General features: G+C 44.9%; 1 protein-coding gene across 1 annotated transcript in view; it reads right to left on the bottom strand.

Moving 5' to 3' along the window:
- The window catches only part of LOC308153978 (uncharacterized protein), a gene marked incomplete at both ends in the record, with an annotated part of 34,272 nt that extends 7,975 nt beyond the window's left edge, over positions 1-26,297 (bottom strand). Inside the window, 27 exons of the mRNA XM_080527159.1 lie at positions 1,259-1,507; positions 1,708-1,788; positions 2,746-2,794; positions 2,916-3,035; positions 8,578-8,714; positions 9,050-9,112; positions 9,397-9,454; positions 9,618-9,734; positions 10,026-10,165; positions 10,262-10,327; positions 10,434-10,451; positions 10,562-10,586; positions 10,706-10,774; positions 10,882-10,931; positions 13,139-13,219; positions 13,311-13,368; positions 18,502-18,660; positions 18,798-18,940; positions 19,610-19,678; positions 20,311-20,368; positions 21,510-21,626; positions 21,740-21,882; positions 22,540-22,596; positions 23,468-23,485; positions 23,602-23,626; positions 24,071-24,139; positions 26,271-26,297. Coding sequence (XP_080383285.1) covers positions 1,259-1,507; positions 1,708-1,788; positions 2,746-2,794; positions 2,916-3,035; positions 8,578-8,714; positions 9,050-9,112; positions 9,397-9,454; positions 9,618-9,734; positions 10,026-10,165; positions 10,262-10,327; positions 10,434-10,451; positions 10,562-10,586; positions 10,706-10,774; positions 10,882-10,931; positions 13,139-13,219; positions 13,311-13,368; positions 18,502-18,660; positions 18,798-18,940; positions 19,610-19,678; positions 20,311-20,368; positions 21,510-21,626; positions 21,740-21,882; positions 22,540-22,596; positions 23,468-23,485; positions 23,602-23,626; positions 24,071-24,139; positions 26,271-26,297 — 2,266 coding nt within the window. The remainder of the gene's footprint in view (positions 1-1,258; positions 1,508-1,707; positions 1,789-2,745; positions 2,795-2,915; positions 3,036-8,577; positions 8,715-9,049; positions 9,113-9,396; positions 9,455-9,617; positions 9,735-10,025; positions 10,166-10,261; positions 10,328-10,433; positions 10,452-10,561; positions 10,587-10,705; positions 10,775-10,881; positions 10,932-13,138; positions 13,220-13,310; positions 13,369-18,501; positions 18,661-18,797; positions 18,941-19,609; positions 19,679-20,310; positions 20,369-21,509; positions 21,627-21,739; positions 21,883-22,539; positions 22,597-23,467; positions 23,486-23,601; positions 23,627-24,070; positions 24,140-26,270) is intronic.

Below are 26,297 nucleotides of genomic sequence, written 5' to 3'. Positions count from 1 at the left end.
GGTGTAATATACGCATAGAACCAATACTGACCAATAACAACCTTCCTGATGCTCTTCTTCAGGTAACTCTGCAGCACCGTGGGCGGTGGAGAAGTGGTGGGAGGAGTCCCTGGAAGAGAAGCATGATTCAAATACTACAGACTGTCACACACACACACACACACACACACACTCTCACGTTCACATTTCGACACACATATGCGCAGGTACAAACCTTTCTTTTTCTCCTCTACAGTCTGACGGTTGGTGTTTTTTTCAGGTGTTTTATACGTCACTGAGCTAGACCTGCCCGTCTCTTCTCCAGTTTCTCTTTCTCTCTCTACTTCAGTCTTTATCAGAGCATCATTGCTAATCTCTATTTTTTCAGGTGTTTTACAAGTCTGTGAGCCAGACCTTCTCTCCTTCTTTTGTTCAGTCTCTTCCCTGGTCTGTCTCTCCATTTCTTTGCTAGTCTGTCTTGGTCTCTCTTTGTCGGTCTTTCTCCCTGCATCTTGTCTGGTCTCTCTCTTTTCAGGTGTCGCAGAGCTATCTCTGCTCTTTCTCTTTATGCTAGTCTCTCCCCTGGTCTCCCTGTTAGTGTCTCCCCTGGTTTCCCTGCTAGTCTCTCCACTGGTCTCCCTGTTAGTCTCTCCCCTGGTTTCCCTGCTAGTCTCTCCCTTGGTCTCTCTGCTAGTCTTCCATGCATCTTGGTCCATTTGTCCACTCGTCTCCTCTGTACTTTCTTCACCAGGTTCCCTTTTAATCACTTTTTCTTTAGTTTCTTTACTGGTTTCTCTCCCTATCTCCTCACCAGAGTTGCTGCTGCTCTGGGTACTGGTCTTACTGGGGGTCTGTTTGCCAATAACCCTGCCGGTGTTTGTCCCTGCAGTCTCTTGAGTGTTTTTGCTGGTTTCTTGGTTGTCAGTCTTCCTCCCTGCATCTTGGCTGGTGTCTCTCTTTTCTTCAGGTGTCTCAGAGCTAGCTCTACCCTTTGTCTTTATGCTAGTCTCTCCCCTGGTCTCTCTGCTAGGCCCTGCACTGGTCTCTCTGCTAGGCCCTTCACTGGTCTTCCTGCTAGTCTCTCCCCTGGTCTCGCTGCTAGGCCCTGCACTGGTCTCTCTGCTGGGCCCTCCCCTGGTCTCTCTGCTAGTCTTCCATGCATCTTGTTCAGTTTGTCCACTCGTCTCGTCTCTACTTTCTTCACCAGTTTCCCTTTTAATCACTTTTTCTTCAGTTTCTTTACTGGTTTCTTTACTGGTTTCTCTCCCTATCTCTTCACCAGAGTTGCTGCTGCTCTGGGTACTGGTCTTACTGGGGGTCTGTTTGCCAATAACCCTGCCGGTGTTTGTCCCTGCAGTCTCTTGAGTGTTTTTGCTGTTTTTTTGGTTGGTTTCTGCATCAGTAGCTGTCCTCATGTCTTTGTTGGTATTTTTCATGGTCTCCCCTCTTCCAGTCTCTCTGTCTTCTTTCACGGTGAGCTGGAGAGTGGAACCAGGAGTGGGGTTCAGATCCTGGTGTCTAGAGGGGACTGGAGAGAGAGAGAGAGACAGACAGAGAGACAGAGAGAGAGACAGAGAGGGAGAGAGACAGAGAGAGAGAGAGAGAGAGAGAGAGAGAGAGAGAGAGAGAGAGAGAGAGAGACAGAGACAATTCAAATGCACTTTTTCCAAGAACTCTATTGCAATTTTGAAGGACCTTACAATACAACACACACGTGCATACACTCACCCAGTTTTGTGCCAGAATGTAGTATGGGTACCAGATCTCCCTTCCCCTTATTCCGGTTAACAGATCTGAGGAGCTGCACCACTACGGAAATGAATTAATAAACAAATACATTTATGAAATCATTATAATTTGTGTGTTCTGACCCATCTCATTTTCTTTCTTTCTTATAAATCAAATTACAGCACAGGACTGTACATAGGCAGGATGTAGATACAGACTGTACATAGGCAGGATGTAGATACAGACTAGGATGTAGATACAGACTGTACATAGACAGGATGTAGATACAGACTGTACATAGACAGGATGTAGATACAGACTGTACATAGACAGGATGTAGATACAGACTGTACATAGACAGGATGTAGATACAGACTGTACATAGACAGGATGTAGATACAGACTGTACATAGGCAGGATGTAGATACAGACTAGGATGTAGATACAGACTGTACATAGACAGGATGTAGATACAGACTGTACATAGACAGGATGTAGATACAGACTGTACATAGACAGGATGTAGATACAGACTGTACATAGACAGGATGTAGATACAGACTGTACATAGACAGGATGTAGATAGACTGTACATAGACAGGATGTAGATACAGACTGTACATAGACAGGATGTAGATACAGACTGTACATAGACAGGATGTAGATACAGACTGTACATAGACAGGATGTAGATACAGACTGTACATAGGCAGGATGTAGATACAGACTAGGATGTAGATACAGACTGTACATAGGCAGGATGTAGATACAGACTAGGATGTAGATACAGACTGTACATAGACAGGATGTAGATACAGACTGTACATAGGCAGGATGTAGATACAGACTAGGATGTAGATACAGACTGTACATAGACAGGATGTAGATACAGACTGTACATAGACAGGATGTAGATACAGACTGTACATAGACAGGATGTAGATACAGACTGTACATAGACAGGATGTAGATACAGACTAGGATGTAGATACAGACTCACTAACATCATTAAACATGTAAATAACACCAGACACATACCTCTATCATAAGAGTCTCTGTCCTCGATAAAGCTGCTCTGCTTAAACTCCTGAGAGAAGAGAGAGAGGGGGGAGGGGATACGTCACTTCAGGGTAGAAAGACCTTAAACAGCAGTAGTTGTTTAAGAATATGGACGTGTGTGTGTGTGTGTGTGTGTGTGTGTGTGTTACCTGCATGGTTCCAGTGGAGTGTATGATCTTTGCTTGTGTGGCCAAATCCAGGAGCATCTCTACCATCATCATGTCATCATACTCCCCCCCTCCTTCCAAAGACCCTGGGTGGGCATGCTCCTACACAGGGTTAGGGTTATCAGAAGAATGTGATGGAGACATTGTATATAAATACTGCTGAATTGCTTATAACAATGCACTAGCCTTTGCCATTATGGTAAGGCAGGTTGTGAGGATTTACCGAGTATTGTTGCTAGGCAAGACGAGTTTGAAGGTTGGAAATAGACTGCAGGGGCCTCATTTATAAAGCTTGCGTACGCACACTAAGGTGCGTAAGCAAATTTTCCCGCAATTTTGGGATTTATAAAAACTGTGCGCACCTCTAGGCTACGCACACTGTGATCCATGCGTACGCATTGAAACTCCATGCGTACGCATAGAAACTCGAGAAATGTCAACACAGCAGGCATCATCAAGAAGGCACAACAGCGGCTCTTCTTCCTGAGAGTCCTCAGGAAAGACCACATCAGACAGGAGATGCTGGTGGCCTTCTACCGCTGCGCAGTGGAGAGCATCCTCACCTACTGCATCTGCAACTGGTTCTCCAGCTGCACAGCCGCAGAGAGGAATGCGCTACAGAGAGTCGTGAGAACGGCCCAGAAGATCACCGGCGCCCCCCCTCCCCTCTCTGGAAGAGCTGTACAACACACGCTGCCTCAGGAAGGCCTCCAAGATCTCCAGAGACCCATCCCACCCTGGGTACGAACACTTTGCTCGGCTGCCCTCGAACAGGCGGTACAGGACCATGTTCGCAAGGACAAACAGACTGAAGCTCAGCTTCTACCCCAGGGCCATCCAGGCCCTGAACACAGCAAAGACCTAGGTTCTTGGCCCTGGACAGTCTGGACGGATTGATGGCAGCTGCTGGATTGAAAATCAGGTGTAGTGCTGAGGCACAAATGTGTACATTTCAAGCCTGCAAACTGCGACACTTTAAATGAATGTGCAATAACACTATGTGCAATATGACAACCCTAGGGTACATAAGGTTGCAGAGAATAAGAAATGTTAGAATAGGTATAGCATAGAGTACAGCACAGTGTTTTATTTGTACAGTATAGTGGATAGTGTACATAGCCTTTATTTATGTAAACCAGCTCCTTTCCCTTCTTGTTTTTTTTAGTTTTTTTTTTCTTTCCTAGCACCAGGGGAGCCCCCCACTCCCAAATTTCGTTGTTTGGTACCTGTACTATATCAATGACAATAAAGACCATTCATCATTCATTCATTCATTCAAATGTCAACTGCGACTCCGCTGGCAGAAGGATGAAACAGGAGAAACGCTTTGAAATGGATACAATTTCCACCAACATAAATCGAAATATTACCTCACATATTATGTGAGTGCACACAAAGAATATACGTGCACACTGCACATATCTTATTCTCCCTTGTCCTGTACCCATCACAATGTAACCTACATATATCTTTGTTCGTATATAGATATTCATGCAAATATATTAACTTTTTATATTCATATTCATTGCACATAGCGCGAGGCTGGACAAGTTGAGCACCGTTCCTGATTCACTGTTCCTGAGTGCTCAGTGGGTAACGTCCCGATAAGTCCAATGATCGCAATATCCATACATTGAAGAACATGAACAAGCCCACTAGACAATTGACTATCATCCCCAAGCACACCCCATCTATACGGACTACGAACATTTTAAGCGCACAGACACTTTATTACTGAGCTATCTATTATTACTAATTGCACCACCAGTGTATCTTGTCTTACTTAATCTGTAATTATTAAACAATACTTGGATGTTATGACATGTATTATCATGAATAGTAAGGTGAACAGTAGGACGAATCACGTTTAAACTGACTCCGTTGTTGAAGCAGTCTGGAACATAGATATTATATAGACAAGAGAAGAGAGTTTCGTCGTACGCAAAGCAAGAACATTTGGATTCTGATTTATAAAAGGCGCACCGCACACGCACGCAAGTGGAATTTGCGGGCCACTCTTCCCACACCTGCTTCCCTTTATCCCAATCAACCCTAATTAAATGTTGCGCACGGGAACGAGCGTCTCGCCCCACCCTTTTTAACACCCATGCTTTGCCTATTATTGGTCAGTGAAATGCCCGTCTGAAGGCGAAAAAAAATTCGCCCACTCAATTTCTGCGCAGTAGTTCCGCTTATGAATGAATGAATGAATGGTCTTTATTGTCATTGCTATAGTACAGGTACCAAACAACGAAATTTGGGAGGGGTGGCTCCCCTGGTGCTAGGAAAGAAAAAACAAAACTAAAAAAACAAGAAGGGAAAGGAGCTGGTTTACATAAATAAAGGCTATGTACACTATCCACTATACTATACTGTACAGATAAGACGACTAGGGTTGTCATATTGCACATAGTGTTATTGCACATTCATTTAAAGTGTCGCAGTTCGCAGGCTTGAAATGTACACATTTGTGCCTCAGCACTACACCTGATTCAATCCAGCAGCTGCCATCAATCCGTCCAGACTGTCCAGGGCCCAGAACCTAGGTCTTTGCTGTGTTCAGGGCCTGGATGGCCCTGGGGTAGAAGCTGAGCTTCAGTCTGTTTGTCCTTGCGGCCATGGTCCCGTACCGCCTTTTCGAGGGCAGCCGGGCAAAGTGTTCGTACCCAGGGTGGGTTGGGTCTCTGGAGATCTTGGAGGCCTTCCTGAGGCAGCGTGTGTTGTACAGCTCTTCCAGAGAGGGGAGGGGGGCGCCGGTGATCTTCTGGGCTGTTCTCACGACTCTCTGTAGCGCATTTCTCTCTGCGGTTGTGCAGCTGGAGAACCAGTTGCAGATGCAGTAGGTGAGGATGCTCTCCACTGCGCCGCGGTAGAAGGCCACCAGTATCTCCTGCTTGTTGTGTTCCTTCCTGAGGACTCTCAGGAAGTAGAGCCGCTGTTGTGCCTTCTTGATGGTGGCTGCTGTGTTGTTCTTCCAGGACAGGTCATCCTGTATGTGCACCCCCAGGAATCGGAGGGTTGAGACTCTCTCCACGCTCTCTCCGTCGATGAGCAGGGGCTGGACCTCAGATTTTTTCCTCCTGAAGTCCACGATGATTTTCTGGGTCTTTGACTGGTTCAGCAGCAGGTTGTTAACCTTGCACAGCTTGCTCAGCTGCTCTACCTCATCCCTGTACGCCGCCTCGTCCCCCCCCGAGATGCAGCCCACCACGGTGGTGTCGTCTGCAAACTTTACGATGGAGTTGCTGGGGTGGACAGGGGTGAAGTCGTAGGTGTAGAGGTTGTAGAGGATGGGGCTTAGCACGCAGCCCTGGGGGGACCCAGTGCTGAGTCTGAGGGCTGTGGAGGTGTGGGAGCCCACCCGCACCCTCTGGGGGCGGTCGGACAGGAAGTCCTTGATCCATGCACATATAGAGTGTGATAGTCCCAGGTCTAGTAGTTTGGTCACTAGCCTGTCTGGAAGGATGGTGTTGAAGGCAGAGCTGAAGTCCACAAAGAGCAGTCTCGCGTAGCTGTTTCCCCTCTCCAGGTGGGATAGAGTGGCGTGGAGAGTCGTCGCGATGGCGTCCTCTGTGGACCTGTGGGCTCTGTAGGCGAACTGGTATGGATCCAGGTTGGGCGGGAGGCGTGTGAGTATGTGGGCCCGGACTAGTTTCTCGAAGCACTTCATGATGATTGGTGTGAGTGCCACCGGGCGGTAGTCGTTTAGGCAGCTCACCGTGCTTTTCTTCGGGACTGGGATGATAGTTGAGGTTTTCAGGCAGGGTGGGATGGTGGCCTGGGACAGGGACTGGTTGAAGATGTTGGTGAAAACCCCGGCCAGCTGGTCGGCGCAGTCCCTCAGCACCCGTCCCAGGACGCCATCCGGCCCAGAGGCTTTCCTGGGGTCCACCGCCTTCAGCACGCGTCTCACTTCATGCTCTGTGAGGGTGAGGCTGCTGAGAGCTGGAGAGAGTGGTGTTTGTGTTGTGGTTACCTCCGTTCGCCCCTCGTCGAACCGGCGTAGAAGGAGTTCAGCTTTTCCGCCAGCAGGGGGTCGTCCTCTGCGGCTGTGAGCCTGTTGGCTCTGAAGTTTGTCATGTGCTGAACCCCCTGCCACATCCGCCTGGAGTCGTTGCTCAGGAAGCATTCCTCAATCTTCTCTCTGTGGTCTGCCTTGGCCTCCCGGATGCCGCGCTTTAGGTTAGCCCTGGTGGTGCTGTACAGCAGTGTGCCCTTCCCTGCGAAGAAGGCGTTGTCCCTCTCATTGATCAGTTTTTGGACCTTCCCAGTCATCCATGGCTTCGTGTTGGGGTAGACCCGGACCCGTTTGTCCACGGTGACTAAGTTGGTGCAGTTCACTATGTGGTTCAGAACCGACGACGTGAACTGTTCCAGGTCCTCATGCTCATATTCCTGCCATGAGGTGTCATTTAGGCAGATCTGCAGTGGAGCGGACCCTTCTGGCCAGGTTCTGACAGTCTTAGTGGTGATGGGAACACTTTTCCTCATGGTAGTGTAGGCTGGGATCAGGAGGATTGACACATGGTCAGACATGCCTAGATGAGCTAGCGGTCTAGCCTTGTAAGCACGCTTGATGTTGGTGTATACCTTACCCAGGGCCGGTTTCACAGACAAGGCTTAAGCCTAGTCCTAGACTAAAAAACATCTTCAATGGAGATTTTACATTGAAAGTGTGATTTAGTCCAGGACTAGGCTTAAGCCTTGTCTCTGAAACCGGCCCCCAGTGTTTTTTCTCCTCTTGTTGCACATTTAACATGCTGATAGAACTTGGGTAGTACTACCTTCAGGTCGGCATGATTAAAGTCTCCGGCGATAATATGGACTGCCTGTGGGTCCGCGCTCTGTTCACCACTGATGACGTCATATAGCCGCGCCAATGCTAAGCTACCATCTGCGTTTGGTGCAATGTAAACACTTGTAATTAGGGATGCACCGAACATTCGGCCACCGAATGTATTCGGCCGAATATCGCAAAATAAAGCACATTCGGTATTCATCCGAATGTGTGAAAACACCGAATGTTTACCACCGAATAGTGGGCGTGTTTTGATGAAGTTGCAGCGCCATCTAGTGGCGAAGATAATACCTATACTGATCCGATCTGGATCTCTCATAAACTGAACACGGACATTTCATTGAGTTAGATTCGTTCATTATTATTATTATTCATTTATAAATGAGGCCCAGGTGAAGTAGACTTGTGTAAGCACAACTCACAAAAACCACAAGACCGACTTCCAGTTGGGTACGAGGGCGTAGACACGTTACTTTTATTCGTTTAACTTTTCAAACGTTCTTTTTGTCTTCAGCACTATAATATGTTCCAACCACCAACACCTGCTTCTGTGCCCTGGTTACACTGTCTCCCTTAAAAAGGGAGGAGGTTGCTGAGCTTCAGAGATATCACTGAAACCTGTCTGGTCTGTCTCTCTGCTTATAACTTAAGTATAAGAAAAGACTTATATTGTGACTCAAGACCCTTAACTTTTAGTCCCACCCTTGCCTGAAGTAACTACTGTGGAGATTTCTCCACAATAAGAATCAGTCTTCATACTTCCATAAAAGTATTCTACAACTAGACAGATTAAGACTCAATTGAAACGTGTGTGTGTGTGTGTGTGTGTACTGCGCCCATGCTCACTAGGAAGGTGGTCACGTGTTCGTGGTTGAGAGTATGAGCGACGGTTTCTCCCTCCGCCAGCTTCCTCTTACACAGCAGGCACAAGTACCCCCAGAATGGAGCTTCCTTAATGCAGTACCGAACCAGGAACTGTAACCCTGAGACACCAGGAGAGAGATGCGGAGGAGAGAGATGGAGGACAGAGAGAAAGAAAGATGTGGAGGACAGAGAGAGGTGGTGGGCAGAGAGAGAAAGGTGGAGGACAGAGAGAAAGAGAGAGAGAGAGAGATGGAGGACAGAGAGAGATATAAAAGGGGAGAGAGAGATAGATAGTTAGATGGAGGAAAGAGACACACACAACACGTGTCCATGACGCAATACATATATTTATGGAGCTATTCAAACATCATATCCTGATGTTTCCGGAATTAGACAAGACGTGAAAAAGTGCTGGAATCGTCATGGCAACTGGCAGAGAATGCACTGTACTCACCTAGCAGAGGATAGCGCCAACTCTTCAGCTTGACCACAGACGTCAAACTAATCGGGATCTCAACTACACACAGACACAGACACACAGACACCTTTAGGGGCCATGACATCTTATCCGAGGGAGACCAGAGATGAGAGAAAAACATGGACAAAGAATTGTATTTCCATTGAAGAAAAAATTGAAACTTTATGACTGACCTCTAAGATGGCGATCATAGTCTTTCAGTGTCTCCATGGCTTGAGGGTGAAGTCAAACAGACAAGGTTCATAAGAGTTTGGGGGAACCATGATGTTGGTATGAATGTTTTTGCAATGTATCAAAGATGTGTGTGCGTGTGTGTGACTTACTCAAGACATAGTCGGGTGTCATCAAGTTGGAGAAGACACTGGATGGAATGTCCAACACCTGAGAGAGAGAGAGAGAGAGAGAGAGAGAGAGAGAGAGAGAGAGAGAGAGAGAGAGAGAGAGAGAGAGAGACCATGACAGAGGTCAACTCTACAGACGATCAGCACTGAACACCTCTCAGGCCCAGGGTTAACCCTGTCCCCTTCCCTCCATCCCTCCTTACCTTGATCAGCATGCCCTTCAGCCCCATGACGCTCTCCTCTTCCCAGGCTAACGCCCTCAGCGTTTTCTGATCCAGTGTCTTCCAGCCATACGGCAGACGGTCAGGCCGCTGGTGCATCTGACACACACACACACATTTTAGTATCTTTATTTGCGTTCACATTTTACAATAAAATTCTTGAACACAAACATTAGTAGCTGCATCAGCACGGTTGCTCAATGTGTTTCAGTCTGAGTCTAAGGGTACAGGTAACACCTTCTCCTCCATATGTGCCGGCTGCCAATTATTGCAGATATTGAGCAGAATTTTGCCAGGGCCTTCGCTTTAGGCTCAGGAATTCCTGCTGTCTGCAAACCCCTGACAACTAGTCTGTGGACACTTCCATTGCGGACCTTTAGCGTGGCTCACCAGAGTGTTTAGGCGGTGCAATGGGGAAGTCAGGTGATCCCGGGCAGACAGGGCAGAACATCTGCTCTTGCACACGTGGCACAGGTAGAAATATGACTGGAACCGCTCTGTGTTGATGCACATGATCATCAGATGGACACCTGGGAAATGGAGTCCTTAGTCAAAGTGGCGTCTCTGTATAGTGGACAATATTGACCGAAACAGTTGGTTTAGAAAAGAAAAGAAACTCCCCTCACCTATCATTGGTTCGGCCCGTTTGTCGTTTTTGAGGTACTTGTACAGAACGATGTCAAAGACGTGCACTACCAATTACAGAGAGGGTGGGGGGGGGCAGTATTTAGAGAATGATCTCTATAATAATGAGAACTGGGTAGGACAATAAACACAACTAGAGACTGAAGGACTTACCTTTACTCGCAGGATTCCCTTTATGAGTGAGAGAGGGAGAGAGAGCAGTTAGAAGGGAAACCTGGTGTCACAATATTATCAACATTATTGTCTACAGACTAATAGTCAGTCTACAGAGTCTGTACTACCTTTTCCAAAGGTGTGCTCCAGTGCCTGTTAAGAAGGTACACACACACACACACACACACACACACACCATTACACCATTACAACCATTGCATTGATCAATTTAATTGGAATGTGCAAAAACTTGACAAAAACATATGCCAGACCTGCTTGTGTCCAAAACTTCGCAAGTGCTTTTTATAATCCTTAACAGACTTAAACACTGCACAACAGTTCTGCAGGGGACACACAAACATTTGATTTTCAATTCTGAAAGTGTTAGATTTGAGTGAATAAAAAAGGCTGTCTACAGGAAGCAGAGAGGGACATCATTGTTCCTCACCTGACAGCGCAGGATGCAGGTCCCAAACCAAAGGGAGGAGGACGCATGTGCTGTGCATAAAGAAAAGCATACACAGGCTTAAATGGAGACACACAAACACACACACACACACCTTGAGGCTGGCAAAACAGTAGCATTATCAGTAGGGGTGTACCGGTACATAAAGATATATATATATATCACGATTCGGTATGTTTTTTTCTCACCATTATTATTAAACAGTGGTTTACTGAACACCGCTGAACACCGCCCCCCCAACGGAACCACCCGCCCCCCTAAGAAAGAGGAATTATTACGGATGTAAACACCAAACATCTGACAAGCAGGCTAAAATATCTGCGTTTTTTAAACGCACCCAACCCGAATCTGGCGAGTGGCAAGCCCATGGGCTCGTTGGTAACATTAGTCCGCCAGTAGTCTCGCATAGTCAAACCTATCTCCACACTTCGTTTCGCACTGTTCCGCGCTGGAGAATAATACAAGATTGTGCGCGAGACGAGTGTGCGCGCGGCGCGAGAGAGTTTTTGCCGGGTGAGATGTCTGCAGATGAAAGTAAGCAAGTTGAAACGTTAGCAAATATACTTGCTGAGTGTTCTGACAGAGAACGTTGGTTAAAATTGGTCGTTATTATCGTGACTAGAAAGTGTCTGACTATAATTCCATGGTGTAAATAGTCAAAGAACTAGCAAGCTAGCTAGCTAGCTCAGAGGTGATGAGATGAGCTAGTCTGCTGCACATTTGCCAGCTAAAGAGCTAACTGGATGCACTTGACTTTATTATTTTAGTTAAAGTAGATATACAATCTTTCTTATTCTGCTAGAATTGGGCTTCATGGTAATACCATAATGGCATATTTACAGTACATGGACAGTGGATTGAAGCATTGGAAATGTCTGTTTTTTTATAGTTGGACATGATCTCTTTTCAGGTGAGAGAGTAATGTCAAAATGACATTATCTGACTGCATTGCCCACAGCAATCCAAAATCAATTATAATTATGTTATAAATTGATATGGATCAATTTATACCTCTTATTAGATTAGAAATACTCTGGTTGTTATGTTTGCCTTTTGGTTGACAGCAAAAGAGGGAGAGGAGGATAGAGAGATAGAGAGGGAGAGAAGGAGAGAGAGCAGGATGGTGTCAGCACACCAGAGAGAGAGACAGCAAGAACCAGGTGAGAAAGTGGACAGGTAGTCAAGACCACATAAGTAGCCTTGTGAACCGATGGTTCTGGAGCCTAACGGCCCATAGGGCAAGAGCCTATCTCCTGTTTCCGTAGCGTGAGGCGGCTTGATGTACAAGTACACCCCCTGGACATGACGCTGGTATTTCGCAGGGTCTTACCCCCTGGGGGGGGGGGGGGTCCATGCCACGGTCCATGCCACCCCCCCAAGGCAGCAAACCTAGGGGAAACACTGTAGCATACAATGGACTTAACCTCATAGGAGCCAACGGACCCCCATGGGCATCCGAAGTGATATAAAGAGTTTACCTCGATCAATTCTCTTCATCGATATCACATTTTTTTCACAACTTTGCATGCTATACGATGCCACCATTTTTTCCCCGAGACGGTAAACACGGCCTAAGTCACATCCAGTTTTCTCCAACTGGAGAATGTGTCATGTCCGGTTTCAACGCCGAATTTCCATACCATTGGTCGGCCAACCCAAAAAAATCCCCCCCCCCCCCAAAAATAAATAAATAATCTGATACATGAGAAAGGTCAAAGGTCAAAGATGGTGCCAAAATATCTCCAAATGGCCTAAACATATACTGTAGGTGTCCGCCTAAACATACCTGTACTAAAACAGGTACAAAGTTGCATTTGCTCACATTACTAGCATCGACTTTGGCACAAGTACTAATAAGACCCTGGAGTACTGATTCCTAGATGATTTGGGCTTCGTTATCAGGTTTCCAAGGTGATATTCACTGTAAAAGCTGTTGTTTTTTTAGGCAGAGACTGAATTTGAGATGTTCTATAATGTTCTAGCTCTATTTGCTCTGACACAGTAACATAGATTTTGATTCTGACACTTCTACAGCCACCCCACAGGTGTTAGCTTTCATTTGATAACAATATCATTATGAAGGCCCTTGTGATTGTGGAGATATTCTATATTCACTGTGGGCATGTCATTTCGAGCAGAAAACCAGAAAAATTAGGTGGATAATTAACAAGACCTTAATGACTTGGAAGCTTTTGGTGAACTCCCCCAAATCCCTAGACAGTGTGACACCAGTACATACCCAGTTTGTCTCCTGGAATGGTGACGGTCTTTAAGCTGCACTCCTTGCGTTCCCTCCTGATGGTCTCCAGCTTCTCATAGGCTACACACAACCAGAAAACACATCAAGGTTTTAATGTTCACATACATTTGAGAATGAAAGTGTGTGTGTGTGTGTGTGTGTGTCCACTCACCCTCTGAATAGCCAGAGAACTCCACTGATGTGAACATCGCTTGCTCCAACTCCACTCTCTATAACAAGACAAGCCACACAACCAATCAGATCACGTTAGCCTGTATGTAAGACAACCCAGATGAAACGGGTTTGACCTGCCTACGAACAGTCTTGTTAGTTGATTTCGGTGCTCCTTGCAGCCAACGTAAAGTAAGTGTACCAGGAAAAAACATATTACTATGTCTAAAAGAATCATTGGCAGTACATACTTTCGTGTCTTTGTCTCTCTTATGAGGACAAGGTCACGGGGAGGAGGAGGAGGGGGGGGGGGGAGGACGGTTGATATAAATGGAATGTTAGGGAGATAGGGTTGGGGGTTGCTTGCTAGGCTTTGCTAAATAACCTGTACTGTGCGAGTGTTTGAATAAAGCAGAGACGTATCAACTTGTCCACTTTTCTCCTGTGCTCTATCCAATTATATAGCTATATGGTAATCAATTAATTTCTACAACGTAAGTCAAGGCTCAGACATAGAAGGAAGGCCGTAGCCATTCTGACTCTGGTGGGTTTTAATACTATCGCTTTCGCTCGCGACAATGTAGTGAACTTTTGATGACAGAACACAGTCTCTTTGTGTGTGAGTGGGTGATGACGTATGCAGATGTCCAGCATGGGGAACAGTTTAATAATGTTATCATCTGGTGGGACCTGGACAGTTATGGTCTCATCTGGTGGGACCTGGACAGTTATGTTCTCATCTGGTGGCAGGGCTTGACATTAAGCTTTGTCAGGTAGTGAACTTATCTTTTACTTGTCCTAGAGCTCAAGTTACTTGTCCAAATCCAAAGATTTTGAAAAAGCAATAATATGAATAATAATATATTATACTCTCACCGGCCACTTCATTAGGTACACCTTTTCAACTGCTTGTTAACGCAAATACCTAATCAGCCAATCATGTGGCAGCAACTCAATGCATTTAGGCATGTAGACATGGTCAAGACGATCTGCTGAAGTTCAAACCAGCATCAGAATGGGAAATAAAGGTGATTTAAGTGACTTTGAACCTGGCATGGTTGTTGGTGCCAGACGGGCTGTTGCGTGATATTATAGTGTCAATATGGACCAAAATCTCTGAGGAATGTTTCCAGCACCTTGTTGAATCTATGCCACGAAGAATTAAGGCAGTTCTGAAGGCAAAAGAGGGGGTCCAACCCCAAAATATGCCTAATGAAGTGGCCAGTGAGTGTATGTGCATGCAAATAACACATTTGACTACTATTGATTTGATAATGATGTATCCTTAATTTTCAAATGTATTCATTAAACAATATTTTGTAATTATTTAAAAACGTAGGGGTAATCAGTGATTACCCTAACCCTAACCCTTTTAGATTAAGATTGGCCACAAAAGGGATGAATATCTAGGAATATTTACAAAAACAATGTGTAACTACAGTCCCTCCCCAATGGAAGCAATCTTATTTGCTAGCTTTTGGATAGTATCCTATATTCAAATTGAGAAATCTATCATTAGTGTCATTCTGAAGTTCGTATTGCGATGTGCTGGTCTTAAAACTTCAAACCTAAAATATACGATCGCATCGAACTACATGAAAATAAGCGGCATTGAGAAGAAGCGAATATGCGCATGTTCACGTGAATGGCACTAGTGACAGGAGACCCACAACACTATGGCTGCGTTCGTAAACTCGCTCTGGAATCTGATCAGCACTCATGGAATGCCTTTTGTCCAATCAAATTACTTGGTCTCTTTATGACGTTGAACGCAGTGTGCGCTCTGGCGCTCTGAGCGAATTTACGAACTATGACGATAACGAACTACGAGAGACTGAAATAGCGAGAATGAGGCGCGGCATCGCTTTGCTTGCTATTTTTTTTTACTATTCAGATCGGAAGGAGGAATTAATGTTTGCAGATATTAATACATATTGATTTCTTTTTTTGTTTTGACTTGTCCATCGGACAACTGCAGGAGGAAGTCCACTTGTCCAAACATAAAATGTACTTGTCCCGGACAAGCGGACAAGCCTTAATGTCGAGCCCTGGGTGGGACCTGGACAATTATGTTCTCATCTGGTGGGACATTGCGCTGGAGAGCCAAAGGGCAGAGGGCATAGAAGAAGCTCTACTGAGCTGTTTGGACATTGCAGGCTTCAGTGAAGAGTGGCTTCAAAAGAACTGGGTCTCATTTATTTCTGATGGAGCAAGTGTCATGTTAGGCAAGAAGTCTGGTGTGGCAACCAGGCTGACTGCAAGGTACCCTAACCTCTTCACATGGCACTGCATGAACCACAGTTTGGAACTGGCTGTATCTGATGCTGTGGATGAGGTTCAGGCAATCAACCACTTCAAAGCGTTCATGGAGAAGATCCACAATCTCTACAGTCAGTCTAATAAAAATTCACGGGAGCTTCTGGAAGCAGCACAAGAAGTGGGCTCACAAGTCCTGAAAAGTTTTAAGTACACGATGGGTGGCCAGCAGCTTCCGTTCTGTACAGGCTGTGTGGAGGTCGTATGAAGCACTCAGGCACTTTGAAAATGCTGCAGAAGACCAAACAAGAAACAGCAAAGAGAGACAAACTTACAGAGGCCTGGCACGTCGTATGCAAAGCAAGGAATTCCTGTGTGACCTTGGACTCATGTATGATGCACTGTCTGAACTTGCAACCCTATCTCAGCAACTCCAGGCCCATTCAACCACACTCTTGAGAGCAAACCAGCTTCTGAAGCGCACCATCAGAGTGCTGGCAACATTCAAAGACACCCCAGGAGAGAAAACAGAGGAGGCACTGACAGCACTGGGTTTGGGACATTTGGGATCAGTTCCCCTGGAGTCAAATGCAAAGCTCACACCAATCAATGCAAAGCAGTTCCTCCAAAGTCTGATCAACAACATGGAGAAGCGCCTCTCATTTAAAGGTGAAATGCTTCTTGATCTCAATGTTCTGGATACAGGAAACTGCCATCAACACCTGGCATACGGCATGGTGAGACACAGGTAAAGCGACTGTGCAGGCGGTTCAATCTTTGTGAAGCGCAAGCAGTTAATGGTATGAGAGATTTCCTTGAGCACCCAGACAGTGAGCCTGAAAGCCTAAAGCCACTCATACGATGCATGCAGACCATCCCTTGCAGCACTGCCGAATGTGAAAGGGGCTTCAGTCTCATGAACAATATATGCACGGACAAGAGATCTACACTGTTGTTGTCCAATGTCAGTCATTTGATGATGATCAGCATCAATGGGCCCCCTGTAATACTTTTTGAGCCAAGGAAGTACATCACAACATGGTTGAGAAGCCATCGTTCTGCCACACAAGCAAGGAGGCAATGCAAACCTCAGATGGCCGAGTACAAGCATATTTGGAAAGCTTTGTAGACTACCAGGCTGTTTGTTTTGTTCTTATTTGAAGCGTTTGACTTGTAGCAGTTCTTGTAGCAGTTCTTGTGGCAGTTCTTGTAGCAGTTCTTGTAACAGTTCTTTCTTTCTTGCATTTAAGCTGAGTGTACATAGTGATGGTGATTAACACTAAACAGTAGAAAATCAGTCCACCCCCCTGCTGTAAATGCCATTGGTTGTTAAAGTCTTGTTTTGTTTATAATAAATTGAAATGTTTGTAAACACATAACCAGTCGTTCAGAATGCTCTCATATGTGTAGATGCATACTGTATGCATAAGTGAGTATGGTGGTGCTTATGGGGTGTCGCTACGGGACGGGTGTCGCTCCAGGACACGTCGCTCTGGGACGGGTGAGCATGAAGCTGGGAGGGAAAAATCACAGTATACCCACTAGAAAAAACTAGACTACACCACTGCTTATAATAATAATAATAATTAATAATACATTTTCTAGACACTAAAAGACACTTTACAAACTGAAAAGATCGGGTAGTAATAATAAAAAGAAACAAAAAATAAATAAGTATTGGGGTATAGGGGTTTAATAAATGTTTTGATTACTACCGTATTTTCCGGACTATAAGTCGCGGTTTTTTTCATAGTTTTACATTGCCGTCTACAGCCGCCAGAGGGCGCTCTGGGCTTGTCACAACTATATGCTGCTCCTATACCACTGAAGAATTAGCTGAAACATTAACGGTAGCTTGGTGAACTTGTTTACTGGTAACTTGCTTGTTGGCTAGCTGGTTTGTTATGTTAATTTAGCCTATTCAGCCTCCCAGGTACGGTATGTTCTTTATGCTATTGTGTAGCTGAATAACTGTTAATGTGGCTTGTTATGTTAATTTAGCCTATTCAGCCTGTTGTTCTGTGTGGTATTGTGTAGTTGAATAACTTGCTTTTCCAGATTAAATGTCTGTTCTTGGTCTTGGATTTTGTGAAATACATTTCTAAATAAATGCGACTTATAGTCCAGTGCGATTTATATGTGTTTTTTTCTTCATGACGCATTTCTTAGTGGTGCGATTTATACTCCGGTGCGATTTATAGTCCGGAAAATACTCTAAATCTAAATCTAAGTGTCTTTGCAGTATACAGAGTAGATTGTCCTACAATCACACCTAGATTTCGGGCGGAGAAGCGGAGAACATGCAACGCCAGCGTCCTCTCTCTCAACCGGCATAAAAAAAAAAAATCTCTAATATGTAACACTTATACGTCACATACTACTAACATACTGATTATCTGATTATCATACCTCATCGGATTATTGTATTGTTTTGGCCTAAGTTATCATTATTAAATTCTTAATTCTATATCGTTTATATGGTGTGTGTCTCCCTTTTTGTTATGGCCCAGAGCCAGGTCGTAACATTGGTTGCGGTCTTGTCTGCTCTTTTTGCGCCTGTCTTGCCAAGAAAAACATGATCTTATACTCTAAAGACCCACCGTCTGACGCTTCATTATCAATCACTTCCATCGGAACTGGAATTCTCTAATTAAATCAGACTGAAATGTAGCATTATATTTCTCCTACTGTTCCTGTTTCCCATCTAAGCTGGATATTTGTACTTGATTCATTGATACTGTTTTATATATTTTATTCCCGTCCGTCCGTCCCCATGCTCACTCACCTCCTTTTACAGGAAATTAAATAAATTAAACAACTATTGTCCTATGTGTCCATTTTCTTCTATTGTAACTATTGAACTTGGAATGGCTAATTTCCCCCCCTCCCTTGACTTCCCAAGCCCTCCGACACACCCATTTACTGCCTACCCTTACCTCGTCACAAGATTCTGCCCAAATCACCTGTATCTCAATGTTGGCGACTCCACTGATCTCTTGCGCCTGATTGGCTAGATCCAGGATCATGGATATGAATTGGCTGGTGTAGTTCTTGTAGGTATCCTTGCCCAGTAGAGTGGAGGGGTGTATCACTTTCTACACACACACACACACACGCACACACGCACACAAACACACAATAAACGATCCCGTCTAAACATTTCTGTGGAAGGGTCATCGGTCTTTATCTATCTACAGCACGCACACGCACGCAAGCACGCTGTGATACTTACAAAATACCAGTAGATGTGGTCGAAGCTGAGGATGTGTTTGATGATTCTGTGGGCGGGGACAGCCAGGCGACAGAGTATGCACATGTAGCCCCGCCTCTGACCCCGGCCCTCACAGCTGTAGTACTCCACCAGCTGCAGCAGACCTGCAGGGGTCAGGGGGTCAAAGGTCACTGAGAGACTACAAGATTAAAGTGGGTCAGGGTTAAGGTCAGTTTCAGGTTTGACCGAGGTGGGCTGTGAATGGGATGCTGGTCAGAACCCAGTAAGACGGTGACGGGGTGTGGTGGAAAAACTTAGTACCACTTGTCTTATTTCAGCAAAGGTGAGATTCAAGAATTAGTCTTGTAACAGCCACATCATTCGTTTTTATTACACTTCTAAGCAGACGCACACCAAACAGAGCTCAGGGCAACATCTAAGGCCTCAGAGCCTGTTCCTTTATAAGAGACAAGCATACGCAGAGTTCACATACAGGAACAAGGCTGGTTTGAACACAATAAAGCTGTCAAACAGCGAGGGGGATTTCTAAAGAGCAGGGATTATCTGCCCAAGAGAGAGAGAAAGAGAGGGGAAGAGAGAGAGGATTTCCACCCAGGAGGGTTTTGTGGTGGTGACCAGTTGTGCTTGGGCAATCTGCTCGCACCTTCACATTTATCTCCATCCGTCTGCGTGGCAAACGTGCTTGGTACTTTCCCGCCACTTGTCCTCACCTAGTTAGGCCTAGTTATTGACTACAAGCATAACAGCAGGACTCATGGAACACAGTCACTCATTCCAGAAGTATGGCAGGCTGCGGTAGCGGACATACTGACCCAGCAAGGGGTGTTTCCTCTTGGGGTCTTTGTGGTACTCCTGGATGGTCCTCCTCTCTGGTGTGTCAGCTGAGAGAGATGACATCATGTTGGGGTTCAGAGTTAAGACACTTTGGTACCGGCACAGATACTCTAACCAATGGGAGACCCAGGAGGGTGAAGGTTATTACTGACCTCTCAAACACTCAGCCAGAGGGTCAGCACGACTGAGAGTCTGCATCACTGAGAGAGAGAGAGAGAGAGAGAGAGAGAGAGAGAGAGAGAGAGTGAGAGAGAGAGAGAGAGAGAGAGTGAGAGAGAGAGAGAGAGAGAAAAAGAGAGAGGGGGAGAGAAAGACAGACACAGAGAGAGAGGGAGAGAAATGGAGAGAGAGAGAGAATGAGTCTCTCAGGGTCCATGACTGCTATGAGCTTAGTTATTCTGATAGGATGAGTACATGCATGGTTGAAGAAGCCTTGGCCCTGCATGCAGTGAAATACTCTAGACTGGGTTATCTTTCATCTAACCCTTCTTAATGCATGGAATCAAACATGGTCCCATTCCTTTTCAGATTCAGATTCAGATTCATACGTGTATGACTGCCAAGAAAATGATTCTTACTATAATAATAATATTAATAAATGGCTTCTCTCCTGACAGGACACTGTAGATTGTTTTAAGAACAGAATAGCTAGCATGGCTAGCATGGCTAGCAGCTGTACCTTTAGAATAGGAGCTCCACTTCAGCTGGACGCACAGCTCCACAGGCATGTCCAATACCTGCAACCAGACCAAACAGAAGCTCTTTGGTTGTTTTTTTACATTATTATTATTTATTTTTTTATTGGACAGATGTAGTGAAGACAGACAGGAAAGTAAGGAGAAGAAGGGAGAGAGGGTATGTCAGCAGGGCATGCCGACATGGGCATATGTGTGCACTGTAGACCGCGGTGCTAGACCACACTGGACCACCCCAGGCCACTGACCAAACAGAAGCTCTTAACCACCATCAACTGCATTACATGTAAAGACCCGGACCAGGCACACATACATACTGCACACACACACTCGTACAGCTGTCTTGCCTAGTTTACCCTATACTAGATTTTGGCCATGTTTGGCGCGCACACACACACACACACACACACACACACACACACACACACACACACACACCTTGCCTAGTTTACCCTATACTAGATTTTATCCCCTGTTTCACCCTGTTTCCCCTTAGTGGTTGTTTTAAACTCCAGCCCATCGTTGTTAATCCAGCAGTAATGAAGACTTGAGCCGTGAGAGAAACAACAACAACAGCTTTGTGGGTGTGAATGTTCTGCCGTGTCATCGCCATTCCTATCTATACAATGTGTTTATGATTAAATCGTTTGCTGGTGCACAAAATTCTTCATAGACCGAGTCTCTTAAGGTTGCTCTCAAAGTGCACCAGATGGATGCATTTAACCTTAAAAATGTACAAAATGTTCTACTGGGGGACCATGACCCCGGACCCCCTAGTGGGTCCACGGTCCACCCACCACAGTCTCACAAACTCTTGTGGGAAACACTACTGATCAGGTTTGAGTGTCCTTGGTCCAGTGGTTCCAGGCGCCTCTACTGTTCATCTTTAGATCAAGACTGTCCTCTGGTTCCTTCACTCTTAATATCCTTTTCTTGCTGTGGCGTCAACCGTGTGTCTTTTGACAGTTTATTTTGGCACCTTGCTTCTGACGGATTCCAGGATCAGGCGTGTCATTCCAGGATCAGGTGTGTCATTCCAGGATCAGGCGTGTCATTCTAGGATCAGGCGTGTCATTCCAGGATCAGGAGTGTCATTCCTCAGGAGTCAAGCCAACTCCACGATTCACAACACTGTGCGCGCACACACACACACACACACACACACACACACACACACACTAACCTGTAGCTCCCCGCGGCCGTTCTTCTTCATCTCCTTGAGGGCGAGGGGCTTCAGGCAGGCCATGGTGTCCATGGTGGGCATCCAGGAGAAACTCAACACATCAGGGTCTGTGTAGCTCTGACACACACACACACACACACACACTCAATTAATTAATTAAACGGTTCAAATGTCCAGTAGCTGGAAAACAGTGTGGTGTGTGTGTGTGTGTGCGCACGTCAGACACTTACGAAGAAGTTGCTGTAGTGGTCAGCAGAGGTGAGGTGGTCTAGGATCTGGCCTGCTGTACACTTCTCCTCACACGCGTGGCAGAGGTAGTACAGGCACGTCTCCCTCCACTCCGGATTGATGCACAATGTCACCAGATCCACCCCTACACACACACACACACAAATAGCAAAAAAAAGCAACAAAAACGCACTCCCTCTGTAATGATTATTTCTGATGACGAAGTATCAAATGCAAATGGGTGAGGAAAAATTATGATGCTCAAGAGGAAAAAGTTGAATTAAGACAATTTATTCAGTTCTGGGCTCAAACAAAAACCTGCACACACATCTGTGGTCAAACATCGAATGGGCAATGACCCAAGGAACGTTACTGTCTGTAATATAGAAGGAACGTTACTGTCTGTAATATAGAATGAACGTTACTGTCTGTAATATAGATGGCTGTCACCTGTTGGCCATACATCTCTTGCACGCAAGGGTCTTGGCCTAGGACCAGGAGGTCTAGGACCAGGAGGCCTAGGACCAGGAGGTCTAGGACCAGGAGGTCTAAGACCAGGAGGTCTAGGAGGTCTAAGACCAGGAGGTCTAGGACCAGGAGGCCTAGGACCAGGAGGCCTAGGACCAGGAGGTCTAAGACCAGGAGGTCTAGGAGGTCTAAGACCAGGAGGTCTAGGACCCATGTCAATTTCCTTGGGAACCCACCCGGTTCAGATAAACAGGACACAATAAATAACTCATTAGAAAGAACGAATTTACACCCTAACACACTCACAAAGTTGAGTCTCCTTTCTCTCACTCACCTATAATCGGGTAGTTGTTGGGGGGTGTGGTCAGAACCACGAAGGGAGGGAAGAAGACTACAGAACACAGAGAGAAAGAGAGGATGAGACAAATTTCCCCCAAGCTCCATCCCCTAACCACTTGACTGCTCAATTCCTTTAAAATCTCACAGACGTGAGAGGAGCAGATAGGCATGTGTGGCACAGTGGGAAATCCAACCCTGGTCTCCTGCATGGGAACCCAAGAGTCTTCCCATCGGACGTCGGGATAGCGCCGCGGGGCTACCATCATCACACACTGTGACTCCAAACCACATCCGCTACATGAGCAGAAGGATGATGACAACTGCCTTCCATTTTTTATCACCATAATTTAATTACCGGTAATGTAAATCCATAATAATAATAACTTTATTTGTATAGCGCTTTTCCTGCAAACGTTGCAGCTCAAAGTGCTTTAATCATTATATAATCTTAATTTAATTATTTTGTAATTTAAATGCAATATTAAAAGGATGGGTAATCTTAATTTAATTATTTAGTCATTTGGATGTTTGCTTATTGGATGTTCGCCACCGATATGTTTCACCTTGTTTCACTATCTTGTCACAGTCGGGTCTCTCCGCCGTCTCCCAGACCTCTGGGTGGAAAACACCTCATGCTCACTCTCTTACCAACAAGCATAGGAATGTACTGGACCCCTCAGCACCGCTCTCTTACCTACCATCACCCAGCTCTTCTGCATGCAATTGGTTTTTGCATCAACATTATCGCTGAGCCCATAGCTGTTTTAACCTTTATATCAATGTTGTTTGTGTTGCTATGAATGTTTACTATAACATACTCAAATTAAATCCGAGGGCTACCTCATCAGGAGAGCGTGATTACAAACCGCCTCCGCTACAACACTCTGTGGCAACAACTGAATAAACAAAAAAAGGGAACTGACCTTGTCCACGGTACTCATCTGAAACGACAGGGGGGAGAGAGGTGTACAAATGAGAAATCAATTCCAACCAAGTATACTACTAGTTTGAAACACACACACACACACACACACACACACAAACACAAACACACTACCTGTTTGGAAGAGCTCTGCCACTTTCTGTAGTTGCAAAGTAGGGGCCACAGACACAGGAAGGGAAGAGAAAAAGATATGGTGATGACCTTGACAAGAGCGTTTTATGGCAGTTAACAAGACTTTACCAAGAGCGTTTTATGGCAGTTAACAAGACCTAACCAAGAGCGTTTTATGGCAGTTGATAACAACAATGATAACAATGATAACAACACCTTATATTGCCACACAACCCAGGCTGGTGGAAGGTGTTTTACAGTACAGAATAGTGAGGAGCTCTACATTCCCTGACATGCAGCAATGATACAAGACAGTCAGTACAACGCAACATTATGTACAATAAGTGTGCGAGCTGCAGTAAGACAAAACAGAATGCATCCTTTGCGACTTTGTGTATGAGGAATGTGACTCCGCTGATGTTCCCAGGCTGTGCCTTCGGTGGCAGTCATAACAGTCCAGTCTTCTCCTCACCTTCTGATGAGCCCTCCCACGCACGTGATTCTTAAACTTCTTTATCGCTCCAAACTTGTCTCCGCAGTCCTTACAACACAACAGCAGAGACCAATAAGAAATATAGAACAAAACAAAAGTATGACACTTTGGCAAACTGTGACAAATGTTATTGATGGGTAATGGCTGAAAGATAAGCTATGTATCGTCTGTAGTTTTGAGATAGATTATTTCATTAAGCACTGAATAGTGTATCTTGTAGGTATCGGTATCTTGTATAATGAGTAGTTAAAGGAGACCTATTGGGGTCCCCAAAACATGTCACTCAAGTTTTTTGCTGAAAGCACTCAGATTTGAATCTAAAGGCATTCTAGCATGCCTCTGTTTGTCCTTTTCTCAACAGGTGTGGGAATTTGGAAAGCTTTTTGATCATCATCAGAACACTTAAGTAGTAGCTATATTCAACATATTCATACACATCCCATAAATCATTTACACTTAGTCTGAAACATGCATATTTCATATACATCATATGTACCCTCACTCATGTTATTAATAATAATAATAATAATAATAATAATAATAATAATAATAATAACGTTTACTTGTATAGCACTTCTCCTGAAAACGTTGCAGCTTTAATCAAAAGTGCTTTAACCATTATATAATCATAATTTAATTATTTAGTCATTTTAAGGCAATATTAAAAAGATGGGTTTTTAGCCTTCCTGAGGGAATAGTATTAAAAACCAAATTTCCCAGGTCTACTGGCGCTGGGGGTCAGAGACCCCCCCCCCCCAACCCGGAGGGTCTCTGACCCCCAGCGCCAGTAGACCAACGGCAGACAGACGAGGGGAAACGCCGCCCTGCCCTGTTGTTTATTAACCCAAACAGTTTCTTCCCCAATGCCACAGCCCTCCTCAATAACTCCTGATCATTGCACCTGCACTTTACATGTTTTTGCACTAAGTTGTACAGTATATTTATTCACTCATATTGGTACTGTATATATATTGTGTTGAGTATTGTTGTATTGTCGTCTTGCTGTTGTATGTACTGTAGTTCTTCAGCATGGAGAATACCACGTCACCTAGTGCACTGCACATGGCGAATAAAGTTGAATTGAATGGAATGAGGAATGGTATCAAACGTGTGTTTGATACAGAAGGGGGAGACATTCATGAGATTCTTTCATCCCTTTCTGAGATTCTTTCATCCCTGGTTATGTGTTTTTGTGATGCAAAAGCAGAGGCTGTGAGCATTGCTGACTTATTTATTTGATTATTATTTTTCTCATTTGATAGGTATGTTGAATCTTCTCCTTTGTTATACGTCTTGTTATGTATGCTGATGTCATTCATCAGGTTACATCTTAACTGCTCCTCCTGAGACATCTTCTGACCCTCACCACTACGTCTCCTAAGACACCCGCTTTCCCCTCTACTGTGTCCCTAAGAACTTCTATTGCCCCCCTTGTACTGTTTCTCAGTTTCTCCAGAAAAAAAAAAAGAAAAAAAAAAGTTTTAGTAGAAGGTGATAGGGAGAAGGTTTTTCCTTCTATCAGTGGCCCCGGGCCGAGCTAGATTACTCTTCCTGCAACGAATGGTGGATTGCTGATTCACATGCTTAGTATTCAAATGTATTGATTGTAAGTCGCTTTGGAATAAGGCGTCTGCTAAATGCCAAAAATGTAAAATGTAAATGTAAATCTTTGCTATATGTTTTGTGTGGACCACAGGAAGAGTAATCTTTGCATAAGATAATGAGTATTACAGTATTATTAAAACCTAATTTTATGTATTCTAAGTAACTTGACTAATATTGCACCTAATCAACACAACCTCAACCATTCTTAGCACATGGTGTTAATTGACTTGGGAGTCAGATTATTAATATTAATATATGGTTTGCCATTACCAATACATAGTCAAATTCCCTTACCTACCCTTCGTATTGTAACTTCCAAGCTGTACTGGACAAGACCTACAATACGATTCTTAAATCCGTTCCTTCCATGCATCACAACCAGCCAGTCCTCCGAGTTCTGCCTCCAGCAGCCTCCACTGCCACACCTCACTTGGCAGGGTGAGTTAGCACCATTCATTAGCACCATGAATTTAATATGTTGGTAAATCCTAATGCAAATATCATTGTTGGCCTAGATTAAGAGATAAGGTATTCACCAAAATAAAACAGATTCCCACACTCCATCACTGCTCACCTGACAGGAGAGCCTTGGAGGCTCCAT

This window comes from Nansenia antarctica, assembly GCF_963989245.1.
Source record: "Nansenia antarctica genome assembly, chromosome: 3".
Lineage (NCBI taxonomy): Eukaryota > Metazoa > Chordata > Actinopteri > Argentiniformes > Microstomatidae > Nansenia > Nansenia antarctica.
The sequence above is the reverse complement of the archived record's forward strand: the minus strand, read 5'-3'. Positions and strand labels throughout refer to the sequence as shown.